The 26,195-nt window shown below is 39.2% G+C and overlaps 4 protein-coding genes across 12 annotated transcripts in view; all 4 read right to left on the bottom strand.

Annotated features, from left to right (window-relative positions):
• Positions 1-619: 619 nt before the first annotated feature.
• Positions 620-10,232, bottom strand: LOC144635281 (uncharacterized). Of its 2 annotated transcripts, none has more exons than XM_078494384.1 (3): positions 9,566-10,232; positions 2,045-2,227; positions 620-1,692 (listed from the first exon to the last, which is right to left on the bottom strand). In XM_078494384.1, the coding sequence occupies exons 1-3, from the start codon at positions 9,981-9,983 to the stop codon at positions 1,640-1,642; spliced, it is 654 nt and encodes a 217-aa protein (XP_078350510.1). In that variant the 5' UTR covers positions 9,984-10,232; the 3' UTR covers positions 620-1,639. The 2 variants fall into 2 exon arrangements, with proteins under 2 accessions (XP_078350510.1, XP_078350509.1); XM_078494383.1 differs by lacking the exon at positions 9,566-10,232 and adding an exon at positions 4,649-5,525.
• A 1,595-nt stretch (positions 10,233-11,827) lies between these two features.
• Positions 11,828-17,116, bottom strand: LOC144636645 (uncharacterized). The gene is made up of 3 exons (XM_078495833.1): positions 16,873-17,116; positions 15,905-16,025; positions 11,828-12,237 (listed from the first exon to the last, which is right to left on the bottom strand). Exons 1-3 carry the CDS (start codon positions 16,970-16,972, stop codon positions 11,979-11,981), a joined length of 480 nt encoding a protein of 159 aa, XP_078351959.1. The 5' UTR covers positions 16,973-17,116; the 3' UTR covers positions 11,828-11,978.
• Positions 17,117-18,224: 1,108 nt separating this feature from the next.
• On the bottom strand, positions 18,225-21,620 carry LOC144635989 (doublesex- and mab-3-related transcription factor A2-like). Its single transcript, XM_078495124.1, has 2 exons — positions 20,989-21,620; positions 18,225-19,210 (listed from the first exon to the last, which is right to left on the bottom strand). Exons 1-2 carry the CDS (start codon positions 21,389-21,391, stop codon positions 18,498-18,500), a joined length of 1,116 nt encoding a protein of 371 aa, XP_078351250.1. The 5' UTR covers positions 21,392-21,620; the 3' UTR covers positions 18,225-18,497.
• A 906-nt stretch (positions 21,621-22,526) lies between these two features.
• LOC144635289 (doublesex- and mab-3-related transcription factor A2-like) overlaps positions 22,527-26,195 on the bottom strand; it is a 30,520-nt gene continuing 26,851 nt past the window's right edge. For all 8 annotated transcript variants that reach the window (XM_078494392.1, XM_078494398.1, XM_078494393.1 and 5 more), the window contains exon 3: positions 22,527-25,397. In XM_078494392.1, coding sequence (XP_078350518.1) covers positions 24,583-25,397 — 815 coding nt within the window. In that variant the 3' untranslated portion in view covers positions 22,527-24,582. The remainder of the gene's footprint in view (positions 25,398-26,195) is intronic.

The following is a 26,195-nucleotide window of genomic DNA, read 5'->3' on the forward strand; positions in this document are numbered from 1 at the left end:
CAACCAAGTTAACTCTCCGGCATTATCCTTTTTAAGGTGATATTTATCCACTGTAAGATTTGTGCTTTTTTGAGTACCATGTGAGAGTTAGATTCCTCGCTAAAACCACAACACAAAGACCAAAAGGGTAAAATACACGAAGAATCTCTCGTGTAGCCTTCTGCGGCAGTTTGTATTGTCACGCAATCTCGAACTTTGCGTGACGACCCAATCGTGTCTTTACACGAAACTGCTGATACGCGCTATGGCCTAATGGTTCAGTAAACGACAACTTCGTACCGGGAGTCTTCGTTTCCCTTGGCCAGCGCGGTCAGGAAACAAGCGAACCTTGAAAGTTCTAAATAGAAGTTTAAAAAGTCGGACTTGGGTTTAATTTCGCATACCAAGCTTTCAAAAGCAACGAGATCTTCCGTGTTTTGCTTCCGACCATTTTTATGGGGCTTACCGCAACCTATCAAAATCGATCCTGCAACGGCTTTCCAAAAGTCGCTCATTTCGTCAAGCTTGCGCAGTATAAAGAAGCGAAGACTCGATGTTAGGTTGCTTAGTCACGTGGCAACGATTTGTTATTGAAACTGCCCGGTAGACGAATAACAGATAACACGTCTCCTTGAAACATCAAATTGTATTTGAACAAATTTCATATTTAAAGTAAATATTTACATTAGATCCAACATGACAACAGGTATCTTTCGGTATAGGATACAAAATAGCATTCAGGATGTGTATGTACAGTTCTTAAAATGTGTGCACCATTCCAGTAAGTTTATTTTCTGACTTGCGTTGTTAAAGAACGATAAACTTCCACAGAGGAAAACAAAAATAATTTCTTGACAATTGGTGACGTTTGGTAGCGTGAGACATTCCCCACAAAAGACGGAAATTATGAGGTGATGACGTAGTAAATAGAGATCTACATAGTATTTGACTGGTTTTCACACGTGCGCATAGCCGCATCTGAGTAACAATTGGTCTCTGTTGTGCCGCATCGCTATGCAAGTGTTCTGTTGGAGTCTTGAAGGTAGACGACCAGGCACGTGATGTTTTCGTTTTCCTGGTTGTTAATCGCCAATATGGCTTGGGAAAACTTCCTTCCATCGCTCCCAGCGCACCATCATAGCTGTATCTAGTCTGTTCTCAATTCTGAATCAAACTGGTTAACCGTCTGACTCAGAATCATCTACTAGATATCCTGAAACACGCTACTTGGAGTTGACGTGAAGGTCCATTCCAGGACTGTGACATGATTTAATGATTTAAAACCAAAATGAAGACGGATACACTTCGTTCAAGCCTTTTTCGTCGGTTTCAAAATACTGTGCTTACTGTGCAAGATCACCGTTCAGGTTCACATTTCCATGGGAGGTCACGCAACAAGTTCACTTCTATATAGGTCACGTAACAAGTTCATCTCCATCCGGTAACGCGGCAAGTCCAGCAACATACAAGTCGCGTAAAAGTTCCTCTCCATACAGGTCACGCAACAAGTTCATCTCCATCCGGTAACGCAGCAAGTCCAGCAACATACAAGTCACATAACAAGTTCCCCTCCATAAAGGTCACGCAACAAGTTCACCTCTATTCGGTAACGCGACAAGTCCAGCAACTAACAAGTCACGTAAAAAGTGTTCTATACAGGTCACGCAACAAGTTCACTTCCTTCCACCTTTTCAACGTCTTTACCGTAGCGCTCTGCAAAATGAATAGGACGATGGCTATAAATTTAAAATAAATACCAACGCAAAAAAGAAAACTAGCGCCAAAAGACCAGATTTATATGAAACTGAAGGAACTTTAAACCACAACCTATTCCTTTTCTTTCTCTCCACTGAAGAGGGGAGTACTAAGGGAAAGTTTTGATTGTGGTGGTGCTTCTAAAGCCGTCAAACCCTTCTACCCCTTGTGTTAACAACACTCCTAACAGCCAGGCATTTACATCCCAAAGATATCAGGTAACAAAATGAAAAACGGTTTCATTGCTTGTAAACACTCAATACTTTAACTATGACATACCGGTAATTTATTATAATTTATTAACACCTACCAGAAAGTCCTACAAATGCACAGCCCCAGACTATACTCCAGATCCAACCAATCATGAGGAAGACAATGGTTGACAGCTGCATAATACCCACAAAGCAATTGACGCACAGAATGGAGGTACGGTTCATGAGTGAGGTGTCCCGGCGAGTGAGGAAGAAACCTATCAGACCAGATATCACTGTCCCTGAAAAGACACATACAGCAAAATGTGACCTTTGCAGCCCAGACCCTAGCATTCTCTCTACAAAGAACGAAGTCTGGAAACTAGTGAGTCGACATCACTTGTTATATCAGGCTGAGGGTCGGCCGATCTCTTTTGATCGGCATACATTTGGACACCACATTTGTGACAAGAAAACAATGGTCTCGAAATAACAAGATCGTCACTAACCCCAAATCTAAATCGCTGCTCAACGCCAGAAATTAAATGCCACAAAACTTATCGATCTTTTTTCTACTGTCCAGCCTGGTACACATCTCGGTCTTTAAATTTGCACATATTGCGTGCCTATGTTCCGAATGTGGGTAACAATTAGACTTCTATTAGAATGTGCAATCTAAAGGTAGTTTGGCGATTGGCCTAAGGGACGGACCATGAAAAATTTTCCTCTGCAAACTTTTTTTTTTAGTTTATGCACCTCTGCAAACATTTTTTTCGAAATTCTTACTATTTTTTGTTATACATATCGTGTTTGCAAACAATTTATTTTGTCTTTCCAGGCCCTGCAAACAATTTTTTTCAATATTTTTCATCCCCCCCCCCCCCCTCCAAAAAAATAATGGTCCGTCCCTAAGAGACTAAAACAAAACGTCGTGGAAAGCAAAGAAATAGAATGTGATGTTCGTTTTTTAGTTCTAGAGGCAGAATCTGCTCAGGCGACGACGTGAACTAGTGGTTGGGGACTTCTAATCCGTAGGCCCTAGTACAAATCCTCATTCCTGCCACTGGCTGAAATTGGTCAGCCATCTTCCAGTTGGGATTTTACAAAAAACAAAGTTATTTTTTCAGTCTTTGTTGGGTAAACACGGCCTCGCAAGCTTCTTAACTTAACCGCTTATAGTTTTCAACAAACCAGTGAAGAGTAATTGTTTCGAACTCAAGAGCGGCCATGTCGTTCAAAGAGTGGATAAAGGCACTATCCAGTGGCAGCTGTTAACAAAATCAGCAATGCTAGCGGAGAATACACTGGCAAAAACAAATTATTCTGTCTTTTTTTTCAAGTGTTGTGAGACTAAACTCAGGAATTACTTTGCCTTTTTTTCTCGCAGAGTGCAATATCTATGTTCATTGGTTACTTAGCCAGGGCTTTGAGTTGAACAATTCGGTCTGTTATCATACTCGTGATTAACAAATCGGCATATTTCGAAGTGCTACGAAGGTGATAATAAGCTGCAAATGACGGTGGAGTAATAATCCAAACGAGAAACCTAAGAGTTTCGGTACAACACAGCTCACGGACGTCACAAAAACGCGAACGAAATCGTTTAAATGGAGGATACAATGAAAAACAAAAATAAAACGGCGTAATGAATCTTCAATCTTTGTTACTGTGGAAAAACGACACTTATGGACCCGTAATAAGAGAGAAGAGGGGCCGCTTTAACAGGTCATTTTACAGCTATTAAGTCTCTTAACACAGCAGAGATGAGTTTAATCTTTTGACCAGTAGCCTAAAATGTTACTACCACTTTAAAATGACTAAAATGATGTATGCACTCATTTCTATTATAAACAGACAAAAAATTAAAATAAAATCCTGAACGGTGGTTAAAAGACTCTGTACCAAGTTATTTTATGTTATCTCAAGCAAAACAAGGATGTGGGCTATATATATCAGCGTTCGGTCAATAAGCGACTGTGTTGCGATAGAGAATAAATAGCACATTGATAAGACATAAGAGTTCACAAGACTGGGATTAAGTTGACTGCTTCGAATTTTTTTAATCTTTCGTTGTCTCAGCTTGCTAAAGCTTTATGCTTACTTTAAATATTTGTAAAAGGAAGATTAATTTAAACATTTTAAAGAAATTTAGTCTACATTTACTTGCAAAAAATTTCGGACGTTAAAAATTCGTACGTCATCGGTCATGTAGTCTTTTTACTTTCAAGAAGTAATTAATGTAGGCCCAATGTAACGTAAAACGATCTTCACTTAATACCGAGAAAAACCCCTAATATTATTTTTTTTTTCAACCAAAAATTTAAACTTTGGTTCATGTTTTTGTGCAAGCGATGCGCAATGAACAACCCCCAACCCATGAAATGCTCTCCGAAATAATATCTAATTTGTATACAATAGTTAGGTTCGCAGCCGGTAAACAAACAATCTACGGTATATGTTTTCTCGCAGTATGTCATGTCGTAAGAGATATTAAGTATTTAAACTTTCCTTGTCTAATCGTTTAATACAAGCCAATTCTAGCCATCAAAATTGTTATGGCCGGCATGTCACGGCACTTAAATTTTCATAAAAATTTTTTCATCCGAACGTTTTTCGCTTCGTGAGAGAGCGGCATGCATAAATGTTTAATTAAGCCGGGTGACTACTGTCAGTGCATGTTTGACATCGGCAAAGAAAGGACCGATGGAGACAGAAAATCCTACCTGAACCGGGAATGAATATGTTCAAAATAAGACAAGTAATGGCGGCGGAGCGTGGCAATACTGGAATCGCTTCCTGCGCTGATATTCCCTTCTTTCGCTTTCCTGCAATCGCGGAATCTTCCAGCGGGATAACTGTTTCATTTGGAATTTGAAATCCTGGAAATGGTGTGTACGGACCGGCTGTAGCTGTTGATGAACATGAAATTCTCTCCGAACGAGGAGTAACTCTTGAACTCTCACTGAAGCTTCGTTGAAGATAGTTTCCATTTTCCACAGGTTTTACTTGCGGTTGTCCAGCACCAAATTCCCCCGGCGCTTGTGAGCTGTACTCTCCAATGAAAACTGGCGCATTCAAACTCAAGTGTGGTAAATGTTCTTTAGCATTTCTGCCCGTACTTTCGTTTTCTCCGTCGGTGATTAAAAATTGCGTCGAAGCGCTCCCGTTTTGCTTGACAGTATTAAGAGATGTCATTTAGGTCCAATATCCCGGCGAACAAAATAAGCCAAGTTTTCGAATTTTTTCGCCGATAAAACAATTATTTTAGAGGTGCAATTTCACTTCGCTTTTTAGTTAGCTTCTTGAAGTCTAAGATTCATTACCAAAGAAGCCAGTGCATCAGAAGAAACGTAGAAAGCAATGTAAACATGTCTCAAGACAGAGGTGTTATGGCACTTTGACATCACAATAGGAACTCCATTTTCAGATCAATTTACATCCAAAATCCATCAACACCTAATTGTTTTAAACCGGTCACAGTATTAGTAGCCACCCAAAACGTAGTCGAAGTTTCGGAAGCTTTTTGTGTGCGGAAGTTTGCATCCTGGTTTAAAACTGTAATAACTTTTTGCTCTTATTAGCAAGCTGGCTTAAGTGCGACTCAAAACAATATTGCAAAGATACTTTGTTCGCTAATTACTTAACTCGTAAGCGCTTTCCAAACATCATTTGGCTTTTGAAGGGAAACACTGGCTGTGACAATAGCGCATGGGATGTATTGGTGGCCATTTCACTCGATCGGTGGAAATTTTAAAATAAAAAGGCATTTCAATTTATGCATGGATTATGCATGTTGGAGGAAAAATAACAGGTTTTCTGCTTAATTTCGTAGTCGAAGAGGATTAGTGGTTAAAAGCAACTCTACATTTGCATTCAAAAGAAAAAGGCTAATAACCGAACCGCAAGAAAATTATAATCGTTTTTAATATTTGCTCGTTTAATTTTGTTTTTACGAGAGGCTTTCCATTCAGCCTTAGTAGAACTTTAGCATGTTCATTATGACTTATTTAAATTGTGAAAAGACATGATGTATTGTTGTGTCAAGTGCCTACTACAATCTCAAAATTGCTAATGACTATCTTAGTATCAAATGAAATGAAAAATTTAACTGATAAATATGCTTTTGAATAGCTTAAATCGATTTTTAAACGGAACACCTGAAAATATATTTCAAATAAAAAACTCTTTCTAATCATTACTTCAAACGATGCCGACTTTTTTGTGTGTCCTGACAGGGGTTTTGCTCGAAATATATGATTAAAATACAAAACGGAAATTTCAACAAAGAAAAGCTGACATTTTTTGTCGAATACATTCTGTATGGCAAGTGATATTATTCAACTTGATAGGTTTTTATTTCGCAGTAAAATCCTATGATGTGGCACAAAAGAAATGCGAATGTCTGCTTTGACAGCTTTGAAAGTCACTTTAAAGTCACAATATCAAACATTAGGCTAGATATTTGACTGTGGCTTATATAAAGGGGGAGTTATACTCGAAGGTCGATTTTTCGCAGCTTAACACAGATTTAACGGAAATATCTCGTTGGTTTCAAGGAATCCAAAAACAAAAACGCGGTCATTATCCCATATATCTATGTTTAACGGTGTTTTGCAAATTTTTGGGTGAGTTTTGAGGACGCCCTTTGCTCCACCAGGAGCCTAAAGGAATAAGTTAGTAAGTCAGTGGGAGAACAATGTTTTTTCGCAAAAAGGATTAGTGAAATTTAGAGAAATAAGAAATATTGGAGATTTACTGTGCTTTTAAAATTAGAATTTTTAGTTAAAAATTGGTAGACGGACACCAGACAGTCCAACTTGGAGTGCTCTTGCGTGGGGGTCAACTGTCTGATGGTGTTTCATCAGTTTTTTTTTTCTTCAATCCCTTCTTTAAACCTCTTAAAATTTTGTTCAAATTCAGGTGTTATGCCCCATTAATAAACTCAGTCAAGTTATTCACATGATTCAGTACCACACACACATTTCATTTTAAGGACGAGAAAAAAAAAAACTTTAGGATTGTTTTACAAGTTTCAGTCCCCGGATGTAGTCTTTCGTGATCTCACATATAATCGCCGTATTTCTTCGAGTATAAGTACGAATAGTAACACAAAAGACACCCAAGACGTTTAGTCGTAAGCAGGGAGTGAATCATTGGTGTCTTGTTTTTCATTACGGTCACCGTTACCATGGAGACTCCTTTTGTAGAAGAATAGGGACGTACGAGTAGGAGATTGAGTACGAGTACGGCTTTTCAAACTTAGTGCTTATGCTTACGGTTAGAGCGGTTTTCACTTGAGTGTCGAAAGTAAATTGCGTTTGCTTTGGTTTTGCATTACCACGCTTAGTGATTGGCTTAAAAATTTCGCGCCACTTTCTCAGCCAATCAGAACTAAAACCAAAACCAATCGTGACTCGCTCGCGCACGTTTTCCCGCGCTTCGTGCCAACTACATGTATTTGCTTCGAGTTTTGATTGGTTCACTGGATTGTCTGTGTCCTTTGTGATTGGCCAGAGTAATTACTTTGGTTTTGGTTTTACGACACTCAAATGAAAACTGCTCTATCACATTCTTCACATCAATCTCGTACCAGTAGCAAGTAGCAGAAAGTAGTGAAGGCTCTGGGAAAGTTACAAGATGAAATTCGAAAATCCTACTCCTACTCCGATCTGAAGGTCCTTGTAGTTTTTTAAAGTACAATTTCAAGAATAGCTGTATTTTGTATGTAAATGCTAATCGCCAGTTAACACCAGTGATCAGTGATCACTGATTGGCCTTTCACAGTAAAGTCATTTATTTATTAATCAGTCTCGAAGGTGCGAGACTTCCTCCAAGCTGTTATTAAATTGTTTGAAGCAGTGTTGTTTACTGCTTGGACAGTTTTGACTGTTCAGGTTTCACCCAAGCTTGTCCGTTTATCAAAGTCTTATCACTTATTCCTTTCTTCACGAATACAGCCAATCAGATATCCGGAAAGTCGTCGTTGTATATCCAGCATTATCCCAAGGGTAATTTGTATTCCATTTTGGTTTCCTGGCCTCGTTTACGGTTTTCTATAGATTGGTTTGATATTTGTATTTAGAATATCGTCAAAAATCTATGGCCGATCTTTTTGAAAGAGGCATGGTATAAAGACTATAAAAATGGTTTCGAAGTGCCGCTTTCTCGTGATATAACACGAAATATCCTACTTATGACCTTATTTCTCTGTTTATACACACTCACCGAAAAGCTCATGTGTCTGTTGAAAAGGCAACAAGGCATAGCAGTCGAAAACATTAGTATATGTTTTTTTTTGTATTTGCCCCAAAAGAGGGTGACAGATCTGTGGGAAGGTATTAAGGGCGATATCAACATAACATTCTTTCTTGTATTGTATCCCCCTGAGTAGGGTGGCCATTTGTTTTCCCCTCGCTCGGTGATTAGTAAGAGAGAAGACAGGCCTCACCTGCAATGCCCGGCTCATGCTATGCCCTGCCGTCAATATATGGGGCAATATATACAAATTCCCTCACTTGTCTCTTGTTCTTATACACCTGTACAAATTACTATTCTAATATAATAATATTGAACACGAAAATCAGCAAGGATAACCGATAGACTTGGCAAGAAGTCTTTCTCTCTCCACACAAACGAATTGACGGCAGTCGCTTTAATGACCGCTGATCACAACAGCAAAGGCGCAAGCGGGTTGAAGTGGAATAATTTATCCAAGACTATTCACTGAACAGATTCATTTCACTAGCTTCTTGTCCACGAGTATTTAAACTCTGGTTTTCAGATCGATATGTGATCGTTATTCAGTGTTAATCTATCCGTGGGTTGGAAAGCGTTGTTCAGACAATGACGAAGTTCGTGATTTGTGCATTTAGTACTAATAAAGGAAATCTCTTGAAGAACTTTATTCGGTTAAATAACCTTAATACTAATAAACGAAATCTCGTGATTAACTCGCCCGGTTTTCCACGAGATTTCTTTTATTTAGATAAATAACGCGTTATACTAATAAACGAAATCTCGTGGGTTACTCGCCCGGTTTTCCACGAGATTTCTTTTATCTAAATAAACAACGCGTCAGTGTAGTTATCCAACTTCTCGACACTTGAGTCTCGAACTCATCTGAAGACAAGAAAAAGTTCTGTGCAGTTTTGGTTTCAACTGGTTCAATAAATGACGAGCAAGACTGTTCAATTGTTATGTGACAGTTTTATGCTTTCATTCACAACTTTGTCTTCAGTTTGATGAGTTGTTTTGAATTTTCCAATTATTTTCGGTGAGTGCAAAGAAAAACAAACTCTAAACTATATATTACAGATTCCTCTGTAATGCATGGACACTTAGATGACACTTGAGTATATGTTACTTTGTGACCTTTGTCTACGAATAGCTGTAAAATACACTGTAAATTTGTTTCCACTGTACTTTTCTACTTTAGAAAACGAACGAGTTGTATTGACCGTATTGTATCCAATTATGCCAAAGAAAGATTTTCGACCTGCTGTATTTTAACATCCACATATTGCTACAGCTTTCACTTCATCAGTGAAATTACATTTCAGTGGTGGCTAGTAACGTGGTTCAGCTGCCGCCATGTGAGTACTAAATACAACATTTCATAAAAATACAAACAGTCCACTTACCACCGCCAGGTATAATGATGTTCAGAATCAAACAAACCACGGCAGCTTTGAAAGGTAAAACAGGAATGCTCTTCACAACATACCCGGCTGCGTTCTTGTCGTCGCGAGGGTTTTGATATTTGTATACATTGTTGTTATCTCCTTGTTTACCAATATCTCCTGTCTGTTGAGAGCTGTTTGTATCAAACCTTAAATTATTTCTCCCAGCAATTGTTTTAGTTCGTAGTTCAGAGAGGCTTAACTGCTCATGAGTTTCAAATGGATGAACAGATTCTGGGTACGGATGAGCAAAAAGCGATCCTCGAGGTAACAAAACATGACTTGGAACATGAAGGCTGTTTTGGGCAAGAAGCAATGGTTTCACAATATGTTTCTTCGACGTTAGTCTTCGATTCTCTTCCTCGTTTGGGCTCGTCATTTTATATCCACTGTAACCGACTTCAGTCAAATTCAAACATTATTTTTAGCGTTCAAGAGCGCGCAACACAATCCGGCTGTAAGGAAAAGTTTGTTTGCCGAAGGTCACATTTGCATTCGTCCTGTAAGTCTGCTTAAAGAAATTTTCATTTACAAGTAATTACTCTTTTCACTGAGACAGCAGTCTGTTTGTTTAAGTTGTTTGTCGTTGAGAGCTTCGGCTTTTAATTTCGATAACACATCTTATAAAGAAAAGCCGCGCAATAGTTAAGGCAACGCAGTATATAAGCCTTTCTACTGAGAGAAAGAATCGACTATAAAAAAGAACATTTTGTCTCAAATGTTAAATCCACTCACTCAATGTTAAATTTAAAAGAAAACCAACATAGCATGAAATGGATAATGGTGTATGTTTATTGTTTCTCGTTGCCGGTTTATTTGCATATCATGAATATTGTGTCAAATACCAGCTCTTAGGTTTTTGTTTGGCATTTCATGATTTTCCTTGTGGATGAATTGTCACTTTTCGGTCCTTTTCATTTCTTGGTTTATATCTTATGTCGGTCCCTTGCAGGTCAAGAGTTTATAAAACAGATACATTTAGGAAGTGACTCTAGTTCGTATTCGTTCTGTGCGAAAATGCAGTGGGATTTTTTGATTAAGCACAGTGCAATAAAAGGAAAATTGTTTGGACAAACGGGAGGAAACCTTGGAAACGGGAGTCTGGGCATGGGCAAGACTACGGCAGCACATTGACCAGCGGTAGTATAACAAGATATGCAGATGTTGTGAAGCATTGATTTTTATTGCTGTTTCAAAAATAAAAATAAGTAGCATGCCTGAACATAAAAAGCCCTATACCTAGGCGCAGACGTTGCAGGGTTTTATAGCGGAAGCTGATTATTTCGTTATTTTAATCTCTGTTGTTTTCCGTGATGCTTTAGGTATGGGCAGGCTACTTGACAGAAAGGGTCGATGGACCATTTGCGATGAATTTGTAGCATTGTTGTTTAATTAAGTCTCGTCTCCTAATCAAGTGAGTGACTCCGACCAGTTACTCAAAGTTACTTAAGCTTCAATGGCGTTCGATATGTTTATTAGTGTAAAACACAGAATTTATTAATTCAACAAAAGCAACCAATAGTCGCCCTTATACTAAAGAACCACTCACAATTTTAGAACAAAAACAATCGACACAAAACAACCAAGTCTGTTTGGGTGATAACCACTTTATTTTAAGTTTGGACTCGGTCCCAGTACCTACCACCTCACTGATACCCGTTCAATCCTTTCACTTTATAGTGAAACGTCGAGCACTTTTATGTGATAATGTTTGTTACTTTTTAAGTCTGGGCATGTCTAGTATCGTAAATTAAAGCCTAGTTGTATGACCATCCAAATGAAAGCTATCGAGCTGTACGTTCACGTAGTTGTACTTATTATGTTGTACAAATTTAGTTGTACTTTCACTTTAACGGTTTCTTCTAGCTTCTGAAGATGTATGTTGAAGCATACGAAACGTCAAGTAAAAGGTCTATTTTTTTTTCTAACAATGCGTTTGTCCGTAATGTTCATCACCGCAGTTTGCGTGTTATTTTTAGTAAAGGTGGTTCTAACCGAGCGTGAGACCATTTAAATAAAAGCTTTTGAGCAGACCATTCATGCGGTGCTTTCACAGGGTAGCTTTTTATAGTCTGTAGATGAAACCCTAGTGTGTGACCATTCTGTAGTCTGTGGGTGAAACCCTGGTGTTTTTAAAGTCTTTGGGTATAACACTGGCGTGTAACTATTCAAACGAAAGCTTTTGAGCAGACCTTTCATGTGGTACTGTTTATTATGCTGCACAACGTGGCTGTAATTTTTAAGTCTGTAGATGAAACCCTAGTGCGTGACCATTCTGTAGTCTGTGGGTGAAATCCTGGTGTTTTGTGGGTGTAACACTGGCGTGTAACCATTCAAATGAATGCTTTCGAGCATTCATTTTGCGCAAGTCAGTTCACAAAGCAACTGCTCTACAACAACAGTAGTTTGGACCACAGTTGGACACAGTGCATGAGTGATGGCGAAACACGGCCAGGCCTAGTCTGTGAGAATCTGTATATTCATCATAATTGTCTGCCAAGGCAGGCTGCCTTTTGTACACGTGTAAAGACTCAGTGCAATCCCAGGTGAGGTTACGTACTTCCTTTGGCCCTTGTTGCCGTAATTTTTTATCTGTACAGATATGCTTGCAGTCGGGTTTCTCGCCACAGGTACTAAAATAAGACAAAAAAGCATGTCAAGATCCAAAATTTTGTGAAATGGGAGGGGGGCCTGGGGGGGGGGGGGGGTGATAGCAAGAGACTACCAAATTATATGTTAAATTTGATCTTTCCATGGCAATAGTCTAAGCAGTCTGATCACGTGAAAGTCGAGGTTGTTTCTTGAGAACTTCGGTGAAAAATGGAATATGAATAATTCTTTACTGAGGTCGAGGAAACGTCACCTCGTCATCTCAAAATTAACGTGAAATGAGTTACGAGTTATAGTGCCCTGGAATCCCTTGACTTAAATGTTGTTTTAATAGTCCAGTGGATAAGTGTCATTTTAGGGACTAATCGTGCACTTTATGATAAAAGCATAAAACTTGGCACACTTATACTATAAATCATGAGGAATATTTTAAAGATTATAGGCAATCTGGATATGATCGTTTCCGGGGGGGCAGGGGTATTTTTCAAAATGGCCGCCAGCCAGAAGCTTTATTATGAGAGCATATTGCCAAATTGCTTACTGAAAGGTTTAATTAATATTTTTAAGGTTGGTCATTTATTAAAGAAAGTCCAGAATTTAGAAAATTGTACAAAAATTGAAATTTTGAAATGTTTTGGGAAAATTGTTGTCATTTTGGACTTTATGCAAATTAGATTTTTTTAAAAGAATTCATTCACACTGATTTTATAATAGTATCTTGTTCCCTTTTTTGTCTTTCTTGAAAAAGCATTTAAACTGGTTTTTAATACTGTCATACATACAAGCCACTTACGCTGATAGCGTGCATCAGCCTGGACGGGACTCCAATTTGTCTCAATTGGAAGGATACATTTGGAATTGTGGCCAATGAAAGCGTCGGAAAATCTCTGAGATCGTGCCTCATGCGTACCACTGGTTCATTCACAGAGGATTGTCAGGAAAATTCGGTGCCTCAATCGTTGCTTATGCTTTTTACAATTATCATGTGTGGGAGTAACATTAACGACAAAACTATTTGTCACAACTTGCAATTTATAAGGTATAACAGTTGTGAGCGCCGGCGTCAACAACCCTCTTCGAACACCAGGCATTTCGAACAACGGGAGACGTCACTGCCATTATTTCTAGGTGCATTAGTACACTCAAAAACAAGATCAAAAGATCTAGTGGATACACTTTACAGGCTGGGATTATCTGTTTCATATGAACGTGTCCTGGGATTGTCTGCAGACCTTAGGAACTCCGTCAATAGCCACTTCGAGACAGTTGGAACAGTTTGCCCGTCTATACTAACCATTGGTGTGTTCACGACATCAGCAGTCGATAATATTGACCATGATCCGACGGCAACTAGTGCACATGGATCCTTCCATGGGACAGGCATAACACTAACAGCTACACACAGCTACACACTTGTACTGGTAGCCACTGTCACAAAGAACGAGCCTCCTGTTCCAGAAGGTTGTGGACTGAAACAGTCCAGCTGCAGTCTAATGAATAACGAATGCTGTGGATACCCCAGATACCCCTGCAGATACCCCAGGTCATGGCCCTGCAGCAGTCAGCGCCCTTCTCCCTCCCTTCCAGAATGACTCGAAGCCGATGGCGATGATTCCTCATTCCATGAATGTGGTTAAAGAGGCTGTGGCTGTTCTTAATCCTTGGACAACTCCTATGATCACATTTGATCAACCTATATACTGTTCACGATTACAAAGCAAATTATGGGAAAGAGTCGTAGAAATGCTGGGTGGCCAACACAACACGATGGCATTGCTAAAAGCACTTGGAGATCTTTTTCATGGCAGAAGCTGGATGTCAGCACTAGTACAAGCTGAAATAGCGACAATAGGAACTTTGAATTCTTTCCTGAAAGCGGTGCATGTCAAGATAACCGCCCTTGCACACCTGATTAGAGCTTGCGCTCTGTACAGGCTTCGACAGGCATCGTACGTTGAGTGGCCAGAATGTAGCGGTACATCGTTTGAAGAATGGTGCGAACAAAGAGCCTTTCAAAGTCCACAGTTCAATTTCTGGCAGCTTAATGTGCTGAGTATCGAGTTGGTCGTACCGGTAACTTTTTTTTGTATGCTGAGGCTTTAACAAAACTTCAGTGGCTGTTAAATTCTCTACACAGAATACTGGAAGCATTTTGAAAGGCGACGTTCACCGTTAACAGCGACCTTTCTCTAGGATAGCTTTAGATGAAGGCCATGAACAGAACAATGCCTTCGCGAAAAGAAATGGAGAAGTGGGGCTTACTGCATCGGCACTACTGAGATGGATAGTGTCTGGAACAGAGATGGCCAGGATTATTGGCCAATAAACAATGGACAATAAGGACGATCCATTCTCTGATACCGGCAGTGATCTCTTAGTTCTTGGTACTCAGAAGGTAATGAATGCAGCAGTCATCGATTCTGTCCGTTTGAAAGATCTTAGTGATCTTAGTGAACACCACTGCAACGAGCTCTTTAACAGCAGAAACGTAGAACACTGACACAACTCGACTCAGTGATAGGATAGAATAATTTGAGTTTTCTAGTGGCGTCTTGATAAAGCAAAAACCCGCACACAGCAGTAGCTACTGACCATGAGACGGGACCGGCATTTGTTTTCAACATTAGGTATCGCCAGTCAAGTGCGTGATGCTGACCTTGAAGTGTTTTTTCAACATGAAAACCAGTCGTCGCCTTCCACAATGAGTGGATGGGCTAAACGCTGCAAAAGACGGTGTAGATGTGTAAAAGAAAATCTGCCCTGTATATTCTTATGCAAACGTGGTGGCTGTCAGCGCACGAATGTCAGGGACACTTGTTGGTTGAAATCATTATCTCGCTTAAGAGCTTACTTTAGAAGAGTCATGAAGTAAATCTCGGGGTTTATTTGATATGAGTGTAATGAAATCATCAATTTGCATATGTTATATAAGCCTAGAAATGACCACTCAAATTCTGTAAGACACTTTAAAAGAAATTTTGATACCATATTTCTTATCTTTGGTGTTAGATCATAAAAATGACAATTTGACGTAATAACAAGTCGCTTTGTTCCATGTTGTCGTAACAAAAAAATCTGGCTGGCGGCCATTTTGAAAAAGTCCCCTCCCCCCTGAGAAAGGTCACATCCAGGATGCCTATAATCTTTGAAATATTCACCATGATTTATAGTATTACTGTGCCAAGTTTCATGCTTTTATCATAAAGTGCACGATACTTTCACTTATCCGCCGGACTATAATCAACCAACCAACCAACCAACCAATCAATCAATCAATCAATCAATCAATCAATCAATCAACATATCTATCAATCAATCAACCAACCAACCAATCAATCAATCAATCAACCAACCAACCAACCAATCAATCAATCAATCAATCAATCAATCAATCAATCAATCAATCAATCAATCAATCATCAATCAATCAATCAATCAATCAATCAATCAATCATCAATCAATCAATCAATCAATCAACCAATCAATCAATCGATTGATCGATCGATCAATCAATCAATCTTTATTTATCGTGGTCAGTACGCTAGTTTTAACCTTTGTCTGTGAGCTGACATATGGACAAATAGCGATCGATCAACTGGAAATACTCTATTTTGACTTTAAATGGTGCACGCTTTCCTGCATGCCGGTCGTGCTTTCGTTGTGTTACAACTTATTAGATCACTAGTTACCGTCTGACAGCGTATATCAGGCCTGGTCCGTTGCTGGGAATAGCTGCACACGTTGCCATGGCAATTTCATCCAAGTAATTGTAAAAGTATGAGCGGAATCCTCTTCGTACGCGGACGTGATCTGGGGAGAGAAAATTTCACAAACTTCAGCCTCGCAGCAGGATCTTCTCAATGTTCTCATTGACACTTGACTGGCAACCGGCAAAATATTGTTGAGCCTTCACAAATTATAAAATGACCACCCAACTGTCCCATCGGGCCACCAACCAAAGATTTATACTTTCATCTCCAACTTGAAGATTACTCAATGAGCAGTCTTTCCAAACACTTATCACTCGCTTTCAACAGTCTTTCAAAAGTTAGCCTCACCCGGACGATCACACTGGACGCATTAGTGATGCTCCTGGCTTCAAACCAAAGTTATTATCTTGTCCAACTTATCGAGCCATAATATATTGGCTTGGAATACAATTGCAATCAGTGTCAGTTTGGTTTCTGATTCTCCATATCAAATTTTCTCACATATTTTTATTTTGCAATCAGTTAACGTACTTTTTTTGTCCAAAGCTAAAAAAGCAAGCAAATGCATGATATCTATAAATGATTTCTGACTTATGAATTAAGTAAAAAAAATTATCCATAACAAATAACCGTTAAAGTAAATGAACCGGCTTTTACATTTACTGCTTAGTTTTGCTCAGCTTTTACAGAGCAAGTCCTGCCAAAGAAAGTTTTTTTTAAATATTTAACGAATCTCTTGATCTATTCCTACAACAAACTGTACTTGTGATGAAAAACTTGCATTTCTATTATAAACATGATACAACCAAGGACGTTTTGCGAAATGAATGCATGGGTAATTTGCAATTTCAAATCGTTGCTTTTTTGTTTTGTGACATGGTTCACTAACTGATGTCCACATTCAAGTAAGGAAAACAATCTAACCAAGAAGCGGGAAATTTTTTTACCTTTCGAGTGACTTCTGCTCAAGGAACCTGCTCTAAGAAATCCAATGTCACCAGCGACAGTGATGAGCATGAAAATGATCTTGACAATATTTACAATCATCTTTCACAACTGAAGAAATCGAACTCAGTACAAAGTTTCTTCGAATAATAATTCCTCTTTCGTAGAGACAGTGTTAGTTTGAACGCAACAGACGATGATTTCACCGTCTGTTGTCACCAAATGCTAAAACAGTCGCCATTTTGCTGTCGAAAATAGCGGTCAGATTATTTCCGGCAATTTCCTGTCGTGATCTGTTGACCCCAGACAGCAGGTGGATTAACACTTTACAGTGAACTGATCAACCTAAAATTTCTCCTGACACCGTCAATACGTTATCCGCAAAACAGGTAGCGAGAATATCAAAATCACCAACTAGGGATACTGTCTTGATGTAACATCAACATTCTAAAATTGTCTTTTAAAGGGAGACAGTGTATGTTGGTAGGATTGAACAGGAGTTTTAAAAAGAAACCAAGTGCATAGGTTCCGGTTACGTATGGGACGATAAGCTGATCATTACTAGTTTGCCCTCTAGCGCTGTCTATCACCTAATTTTCACCGGGAAAATGGCTGCACTTAGAGGCGGCGAACACACGAGTTTTGTTTATTTGAACATGTTAGAGAGTCTTCTCCTAGACATTTCTCTGAACGCAAGACAGCGCGTTCTTGAGAATTTGTTATGTTTTAACAGGTTTCTCGCGTTGCCTGTAATTGTTCAAAGCAGAGTAATTTTGGCTTGTGAAGTGGATCAATGAAAGAAGCCACATGCCAAGAGATTGTATGTGCGGTTTTCTGGTCTGTGATTGGATAAGAGATCCGCGGAAACCGACAAGATGTCGGATTCTTGTCAAAATTGAACTTCTTTTTTCAAGTGGCAACCGGTCCTTTTCAGATTAAATCAATAACTTTGATAGATACCAAGAAGGTATAGACTGCTTGCAGTCTGTTTCTCTCTCGAAGTTTTAGTAAAGTGTAGTAAGGGAGGGCGAGGCTTTGGCAAGGATTTATGTCGCGCGAGGACAGATTGGGACGAGAAAGAGGCGCGCGATTTTTTTCTCGTCTCGTCTCGCCCCAAGCCCCTTCTCATCCATCCGCCAGTCGTTCGTAATACAACCGCACGCTCCCCAGACCAAAGAGAAAAGACTGACTTCAGGTAGTCTAAAGAAGGTATGGATCAGAGGGCTATGTTGTCAATGGATTTCCCTCGGAGGCATGCGAGTCTGTTCTGAACTCCGACCAGTGATCGAAGATAAATTTCAAATAGACCATTTCATAGTTTCTTCTTGACTGTGTTTCATTTCTTTCATTTTATTTCAAGCTTTCAAAAAACTATAACAGGAGCAAAAGTTAAGATGTTATTAAAAACGCAAATTTTCTGTCTTTCACTTCCGTTTCAAAACGATTCCCAGGTACAAAGCGGCATAGCCATTTATAGTTGCAAATTAATCAAACTCGTATTCCTGTTAAAGATTATCACCAGGCCTCGCCTTGAAATAGAGTCATAAGGTTCTTGGAAATGACTTCTTGTGTTAAAAATACAACACTCGAAATGTCCTTGGTTCTCCGGCAAAGTGATAATCAATGATTATGTCTCTTTAAAACATTTCCCGCAAGTGCTGCAAAAGTTACTGGTTGGGGCACATTTCGTTGAACATTCAGGACAAACTTTGCCCACAATATTTGTTTGTTCAGTGCTCGCAACAACATCATACGCGTGCTCCTTTTCAATTGCTGTACAGTTTGGTCCCAGGTTACACTTTTGTTGGTGCAGATACTCAACCATGGGGTACGAGTATCCTGGTGCCGAGCCATAGACAGGGTAGTGCCCAGGCCTCATAGGGCCTTGATAAGGCGGTCGGGATTGGCGAGCCATGAAGCTTGGATGCATTCCTGGGTTGTAGTGCATGACAGGAGGTTCAGGAGATTTCAAAGAAGACAGAGCTTTTTCATGACTAGGTAGAACGCACTCTATTGCTCTCAACACGTCTCCATGGCAACCTTTTAAAATAAGTTCCAGTACACTCCGCTTCTGAGTTGGAAAGAGCCTGGTGAGAAGATCTAGTGGATGCAGTCTTCCGCGATAGCTAGAGTTTTGGTTTCCTGGACGCTCGAGATCCTCGTCGGCGGTATCATTGGCAGAGGCGCGGGAAACGTCTCGTTCTTTATCGTGATTGGCTGGCTGTTGGCATCCCCGGATGTCACCATCTGTTTCGTCACTGTCGTAGAAGACGCTATCATCTCCTGCTTCAGGAGGAGAAGGATACGAGGATTCTACTTCTGAGAATTTGCGCTTTGATTCTACGATGGAAAGGATAAATAATATTGTAATTGCTCATTGTTTCCTTGCTTCTTCTACGAATATTACCTTTCTCTTTCGACGATGATCCGCATTTAATTTCTCTTTAAACACGTCAAACTATCAATACATAAAACTGGTAACAGAGCGGTTTTCAATAAGTATAGAAAGTAATTCACAGAGTGGTTTTAACTTGAGTGCCGAAAGTAATTCGCGTTTGCTTTGGTTTTGCATTACTACGCTTAAGCCTGGTTTTCATAGCGACGAAGATAGGAAGAAAAGAAGAATGTATTTCGGAAGGAAAAAAAAAGGGGGAAAGGAAAAAAAAATAAATTTTTGTGAGGAAAAAAAAGGGAAAGAAAAAAAAAAAAAAAATTTTTTTTTTTCGTCGGTTAGATGACTTTCTAAGCCAATGAGAAGTAAAACCAAAGCCAATTGTGATTCGCTCGCGCACGTTTTCCCGCGTTTCGTGCCGTCTACGTGTATCTGCTTCGAGTTTACATTGGTCCACTGGATTGTCTGTGTCCTTTGTGATTGGCCAGCTCTATTTAATTTGCTTTGGTTTTGCATAACTATGCTTAGTGATTGGCTTAAAAAACTCGCGCCACTTTCTCATCTAATCAGAAGTAAAACCAAAACCAATCGTGACTCACTCGCACACGTTTTCCCGCGCTTTGCGCTGGCTGTGGGTGTTTGCTTCGAGTTTTGATTGTAGAATCGAATAGAAATAGAAAAAGCTACGATTTGGAAAAATTCTAGAAAAAGGAGACGTCGATCTCCAGCGTCCCGAAAAGGCGGGAGAGTCGCCACGCCGTAAGACACGCTCGGCGACAAAAACTTCGTCTCCGCGACAATTTTCAAAATGGCGGCTTAAAAGTAGCAAAAACCCTGGGGACGAGGTTGTAGAAGCAAAGTTTGTCTCAGTGACGATTATTGCTTTATAATAAATCAAAGAAATGAAAGTTTTTGGTAATTTTGATGGAATAATTTCTCGTTCTAGAGTACAAAGAAAGAAATTTTTTTTTTATAAAATTTAATTTTGTTTTTTTTTATTTTGTTTTTTCTCTCCTCCCCCTCCTTTTTTTTTTTTTTTGGGTTTTTTTTTTTTTTTTTTTTTTTTTTTTTTTTTTTTTTTTTTTTTTTAAAGCTCCCTGGATTTGATAAATAGCTGTTTTTTTGGTATTTTTTTTTTTTTTTTTTTAAAATAACCCAACCCCCAAATAAAAAGAAAAACCAAAAAAAATGTTCTTCTTCCTTATTGGTAACTTTTAGATTCCTATTTAGGAAAGCAAACACTTTTAGAATGCCGCGGAGTTTTTGTTTGCTACTCGAGAGAACCTTTCAAACGCGCATTCAATATCTTGTTTGTTTATCGCGGGAAAAACATTTTCGACAAATCACGGATCCCTATCTCAAATGTAATGAGTGTAATGGCTAATAATGCAATGTGGGTCCGACCGCTTTCAGCGTATTTTTTTTTATTTGAGAGCTGAAGTGGTTGCCTTTGTAGAACTAAAGAAGTAACACTTTGTATCCACTTTGACGGTGCTTTTTGAAAATTAACTTGAGGACTGTGATCATGTATAAACCTGAGAAAAATATCTACACCGCTTAGTAAATCGCTTTCCACTTCACTTACTCACTTCAAACTTATGTTACAATCCCAAGCTGATCCAGAAAAAACTATATGGTACCTAATTTTCTACTAACTACTAAAACAGAATAAGCCGCCAAGCTACCTTATTATTTTTTCAAATAGTGTAACCATTTCATTCCTCACCTTGACCCGACGAAAGCGAGGCGTGTTTGGCCCTTGCCTCAGCCATCATATTAAAGTCATCTGAAGACGTGTTGTTATTATTTGCATCAACTTGCACGGGTGCCGGACAGATGATGCTTGGAAGTGGCTCGCTGGAGGGCGGCGGTGACCTGTAACCGACAGGTTCCACGCTGACAGAATCCCGAAACTGGCTGGCGGCTGGCGGCGGCGGAACGTCGTCATCTTCTCGCTTAAGCGCAATTTGCGCCGCCATAAGCCGCTGCCGTTCAATGATCAGACTGCATTTAAAACAGGAGCAGTCTTTCCACTGACAGTAACGCTTGTGTCCTTTCAAAATCTGATTTATGCCGTGATTCCGGCATCTCGCACAGCGCGGAGACCGAATGACGTTCTCATCGGACATGCTTGCTCGATACAGTTCGGTTTTCTTTTTCGACACACTCAGCGATCGCGACAGCTCGGACTGAAACTGTTAGTTTTACAATTTGCGCTTTTCCAATTAATTACCGTCAAACAGTTGATATATCACCTACGGTATTTCTACTGTAAATGAGTTCTATTGTTTCGGCTGCAATTGATTCGTTCTGTGATTGGCTGGAGTCGGATTAGCGCCTTTTTCTTAGAACATTAGCTTGGTCCTTTTTATTAGCTTGCTGCCCGTGTTAGCAAGGACAAATCTATTTTTATGGTAATTTCTGAACAACCCGAGAAGGTTATTTTTTTCATCTTATTTTCTTTTAAAACTAATTGGATATCGTGTTTTATACTTCGGTTGAGGCGATTTCAAAGCTACATCTGTTAAAACCTCAAATCTTCCGAAGCAGACTATCGAAAATGCGTTAAAATAAAACGAACTTGCAAACTGATTCCTTTTAATTTTCTTGTCATTCAATGTTTACCGTAAGCTTTCTTTCAATTTGAATGTAAATAGCGCTTCCTCTGGGCATTGCTTTTAAATTCAAAAAAGATATTTTTATTCAAAAAAATGCGACAGCTTTTAGACGGGTTCTTTGTGCAAAGCGTAATGACCGTCTGTCTTTTGTCTTTTCCAGTCGCTTTATTTTGCTCCTGACGAAAGCCCTTTTACTCTTTTCTACTTGGGTTTCAATAGTAAATGAACTTCACTTAGTTTTGATTTAGAAGCTGTCACTTATGCTTTGTTTAATTTCCGTTCAATAGTCAACACGACCTACTTCAGCTTCAAGTTGACTCACTGTGCATCACGCATCGGCGACACAAGCCAAAGATTGGTAAATCATTCAATGGACTTACAGAGAACCATTAATAAAAATCTCTTCAATGGCACTGTTCTTTCGAGATAGTTGCTATCCCGTGATAGCCAGTTTTATCCCGTCCCGCGCGGACGCCCTAAAGGAGCGGAGCAGCTCTAATCGTTCAGTTTGAAACATTCTACATACATCAGACAAGTTTATTTGCTTTTTGCAAGCGGCTTTAGTTCTTTGTAAGCTCCTCGCGTGTATCGCGAACTCCGTGTCCAACACGCGTGTAAAGTTAGTCGAAAAAACTGACAAAACAGCTTTGAAGTTACAATCTTTATTGCATCATTGTTGAAGACCAACAGTAGTACAGATTTTCATCTTGGTTCATGAAATCTATAAATACTCGTATTTGTTTGCCTGATCAATAAACCTTCTAAACTAAGTACAATGTTTTGATTTATTTGAAGAAAGGACGTGACTTCAATACAGTAATGTATTTCTGTCCACGAAAAAAGACAAAGTTGTTTTCGTCGTTGTGCATACGACTCACTGAATTCCATTTTAAGAAAGAAGTCCATAATTCACTAATAATAGTGTTGTCAGTTTGTATACGTATACCCTTATATACAAAACCAAACAATAACACCAAGCTTAAGCTACGAGCTTTAAATTGTGTCAGGCTGCAGGTACGAGTTGAACACGTGTATTGAAAATAAGTTCCCAGTATACAAGCCACTACTTAGCTTGAGGAGATCAGAAAAACATTGCTAACAATAGATTTACGTTCTTCTATGCCAAAATTGCTTTAAAATGGCTCGATTACATCTTCGAGGCCCTAACCGGCATAATTTCTTTGCTTTGGTTACTGAAAATTTGAAAATCTTTCTTTATGCTATTTTATTATATACTCATTTACTTGATCAATATTTAAGCTAACCTTAAATTAAATTCCTGATGAACATAAAATTTCTCCTTACATTATCAGTACATTATCAACCAAAGAGGTGATAAGAATAAAGAAAATTATCAACTGGAGATATTGTCTTGATGTTGTACCATATTCTCCCAACAACAATTGAAAAAAAAAAACATTGGCGATCTGTAAGAAGAATTGATGTTTGTTCTCAGGACTAAACGCGTTAACACAACCTGCGAGGCTCGAATATTTGCCTTGAAATACTTTGTTTTCCAGTGTTTTACATGGCACTCTGTCAGATTATAAACTTGCCACATCAGCAGAAAAGAAATCATTCAATGGAAGGCAAATATCAAGGTCTCACGGGTTGTACTGCATACTAGTTTAAGGCGACTATTGTTCCACTATTTTAAAATAAAGGAACAATAAATACGCGTCGGGAAAAAAATCTTTCACAAAACTAAATATATTTAAAGCCTTTCTAAAGTCATTTCTGGTGTTTTCACTACGTTAATGCTATCTAACGAACTAAGATAACTACCTGTCAAGCTACAAGTTCTCACAGAAATAGGCAGCTGCTTAGCCCATCTACGCATGCGCTTTCTCTAAGACAGGTTCACAAGGCGCGCTATTCTATCTGGGTAAGAAAATAGCTTTTATGGTACAAGCTCGCGCTTTCGTACAATCACCGCTTTGCGTTATATACACTTCCGCTCCAAAAAGGCTTTTATACAAGATAGCTTCATAAAATATTACAAGAGATTTAATTTATAATTGGCAAAAAATAACATCAGCCACTGCAATTTTATATATATGTACATCTCAAAAAACTACTACTAAAGCTCAGCAAGCCTATCTTCGTTCCTATCAGTCACGCATTTCAGCTGACTTATTTACCGCTAAGTTGATTATGATTTTAAATTCTACAGACTTCTTCTCGTTAACTCCCCATCAAACCGGCTTGATAACTTGGAGAATTTTTCATCTACCATGTATTCTGAAGGCATTCATCCTATTCAACTATACCCTGCTATTCCTATGATCTCACATAAGAAATAAAAAAGCTTAGAAAATTATCATACAAAGCTGTAGAAATATAACTCTAAGCAGCACCATGTAGTAGTTAATTTCATGTACACTGATATTTACACCTCCTACGACTATCTTTAGGCAGCTTGGCTGGTATAACTAATGTCCTTTCTATACAATCGCGTGGAATATTGTTTTGATCTATTTTTTTGGCGTATGTGGCGTTTAGCTACAGAACATATCCTCAACTTAAAACTCTGTAGTGCTATTTTATCGCTAGCTATTCATAATTACTTGTAACACTATTGAATACCACAAAAATAACATTCATGGTTCTTTGGTCAGTACCGTCTACACTAATTGTCCAGTTTGACTGGATACCTCGACTATAGCATATTAATAGCACAATTTCATATTCTCTTGATTGAACTAACTTGAAGGTTTTTCTTCAGCCTCGCTTTTAGGAGAACCGCGGGGAGAATGGGTCGGTGGGCTGCGGTCGTTTCTTGGCAGTATCCGGTCCCCCGGGAAAACTCTTCCAGTCGAGCTCATGGTCATAAGGGCAGCAGTTGCTGACCGCATACTTTGACTGTACCGGATGTCCTCGAGGTGGGGTATTTTTGTCAAAGCTGGAATGGTCGTCATCGGGAGCGAGTTGTGCTCTGAGATGGAAGGTATAAGCGGGGTTGGAGCATCCAGGGTCGGTCGCTTTGTGGGATCTTTCAGTATCGGTATAGGACCACCTCCAGGATAATACACACATCCGGGACATTGGCCACTAGCGCACTTAGACGCTGCGTGATATTCAACAGCACTTAGTGGAATGCTGTGAGGAATTGTGGGAGATAAAGGCGAAAAAGCCGAGTAGCCAGAAGGTGGCGGGGGGCCTGGGAAGATACCACGTGGTACACTGGCCAGTATTTGCCCGCGGGCGAGGGCTTCCTCGTGACTAGGAAGAACGGTCTCTATTGTTTGAATAACATCACCTCCGCACCCCTTTAAAATCAGCTCCAAAACGTTCCGTTTTTGCTCGGGGAAGAGCCTTGTTAGTATGTTCATGAATCTGGAATGGTCCGTAGTTGACATGACTTTACTGTGGTCACCATTGCTCAGAGATATCTTGTCATTTCTTTGTCGTTTTGTATCTGGTGACATTCTAAGCCGTCTCTCATCCTCTTCTTCTTCGTCTCGTTCACGTTTCCACCTCGTGGGCAAAGCTTCGCCGCTGTTTTCCATTTGAAATTCTGAAAAGAAAAAAAATAATTAATATTAGCCGGTTGTTATCGGAAACTGTCGCAGCCATAAAGCACCTGAAATGTCCTCAGCTCTTGCCAATGATTGTTGAAGTGAACAGCAAAATTAACGATTACATCAACATTACCCTCGTAAAATAGTCTACGTTTCTGAAACATTACACGCCAAGGTTTAACTGTAAACGAGATGTTTTTTGCTGACCACCCTCGAAGCTGACAGGTTTGTGTAGTTTTGCTCGGAGATTCAAAGCAGTGTTTCGTCTGAGCCGTGGGCGAGGTGAGCGAATGAAAATATAGTTGAGCTACGAATGCAGTGAATGTTCATTTAAACGATAAAACAACTTAAATATTGTGTTAATAACTGTCTTGATACCAGCAGATACAGTTAACAAAATTTCCAAGTCTAGTTGTTAAGCCTTGAAGCAAGCGAATTTAACTTAAGCCATCTATTAAGTTTCTAAGCTTTAACCCTCTGATACGATCTTAATAATACGGTCTACAAAAAAGATTACCTTCAGTACTGTAAATCCGGCTATTTTTGGTTTCGTGCAGGACTGTCGAAGTCGCTTTAGTTTTCGTGACTGGATGCGATCCGATGTAAAATGACAACTCAGTTCTTATTTTAATGTATGCAAATTACCAGTATAGGGCTTACAAGGAAAGACTAAATCCACGTTACCATTATTTGTTTTTTAAATGCGCGGAGAGCTGCGACGGAACAGTTTGAGGTCTTCTAATTTTGTGGGTATGTGTAAATCCGTGTTGTTTTCAGTCTTTAGCTACGTCCAT

The sequence above is a fragment of the Oculina patagonica genome, chromosome 13 (assembly GCF_052425735.1).
Source record: "Oculina patagonica isolate OP01 chromosome 13, crgOcupat, whole genome shotgun sequence".
Taxonomy (NCBI): Eukaryota; Metazoa; Cnidaria; class Anthozoa; order Scleractinia; family Oculinidae; genus Oculina; species Oculina patagonica.

Excerpts from the sequence above, each read along its gene's own strand:
- LOC144635281 (XM_078494383.1), bottom strand. The coding sequence starts at position 5,120 with ATGACATCTCTTAATACTGTCAAGCAAAACGGGAGCGCTTCGACGCAA. Across the intron at positions 2,228-4,648 it reads CATATTCATTCCCGGTTCAG|GGACAGTGATATCTGGTCTG; the intron begins GTAGGATTTTCT and ends GTGTCTTTTCAG. Across the intron at positions 1,693-2,044 it reads TGCATTTGTAGGACTTTCTG|AGCGCTACGGTAAAGACGTT; the intron begins GTAGGTGTTAAT and ends TTCATTTTGCAG.
- LOC144636645 (XM_078495833.1), bottom strand. The coding sequence starts at position 16,972 with ATGATTGTAAATATTGTCAAGATCATTTTCATGCTCATCACTGTCGCT. Across the intron at positions 16,026-16,872 it reads GAGCAGAAGTCACTCGAAAG|ATCACGTCCGCGTACGAAGA; the intron begins GTAAAAAAATTT and ends TTCTCTCCCCAG. Across the intron at positions 12,238-15,904 it reads CTGATATACGCTGTCAGACG|TACCTGTGGCGAGAAACCCG; the intron begins GTAACTAGTGAT and ends GTCTTATTTTAG.
- LOC144635989 (XM_078495124.1), bottom strand. The coding sequence starts at position 21,391 with ATGTCCGATGAGAACGTCATTCGGTCTCCGCGCTGTGCGAGATGCCGG. Across the intron at positions 19,211-20,988 it reads CTCGCTTTCGTCGGGTCAAG|AATCAAAGCGCAAATTCTCA; the intron begins GTGAGGAATGAA and ends TTTCCATCGTAG.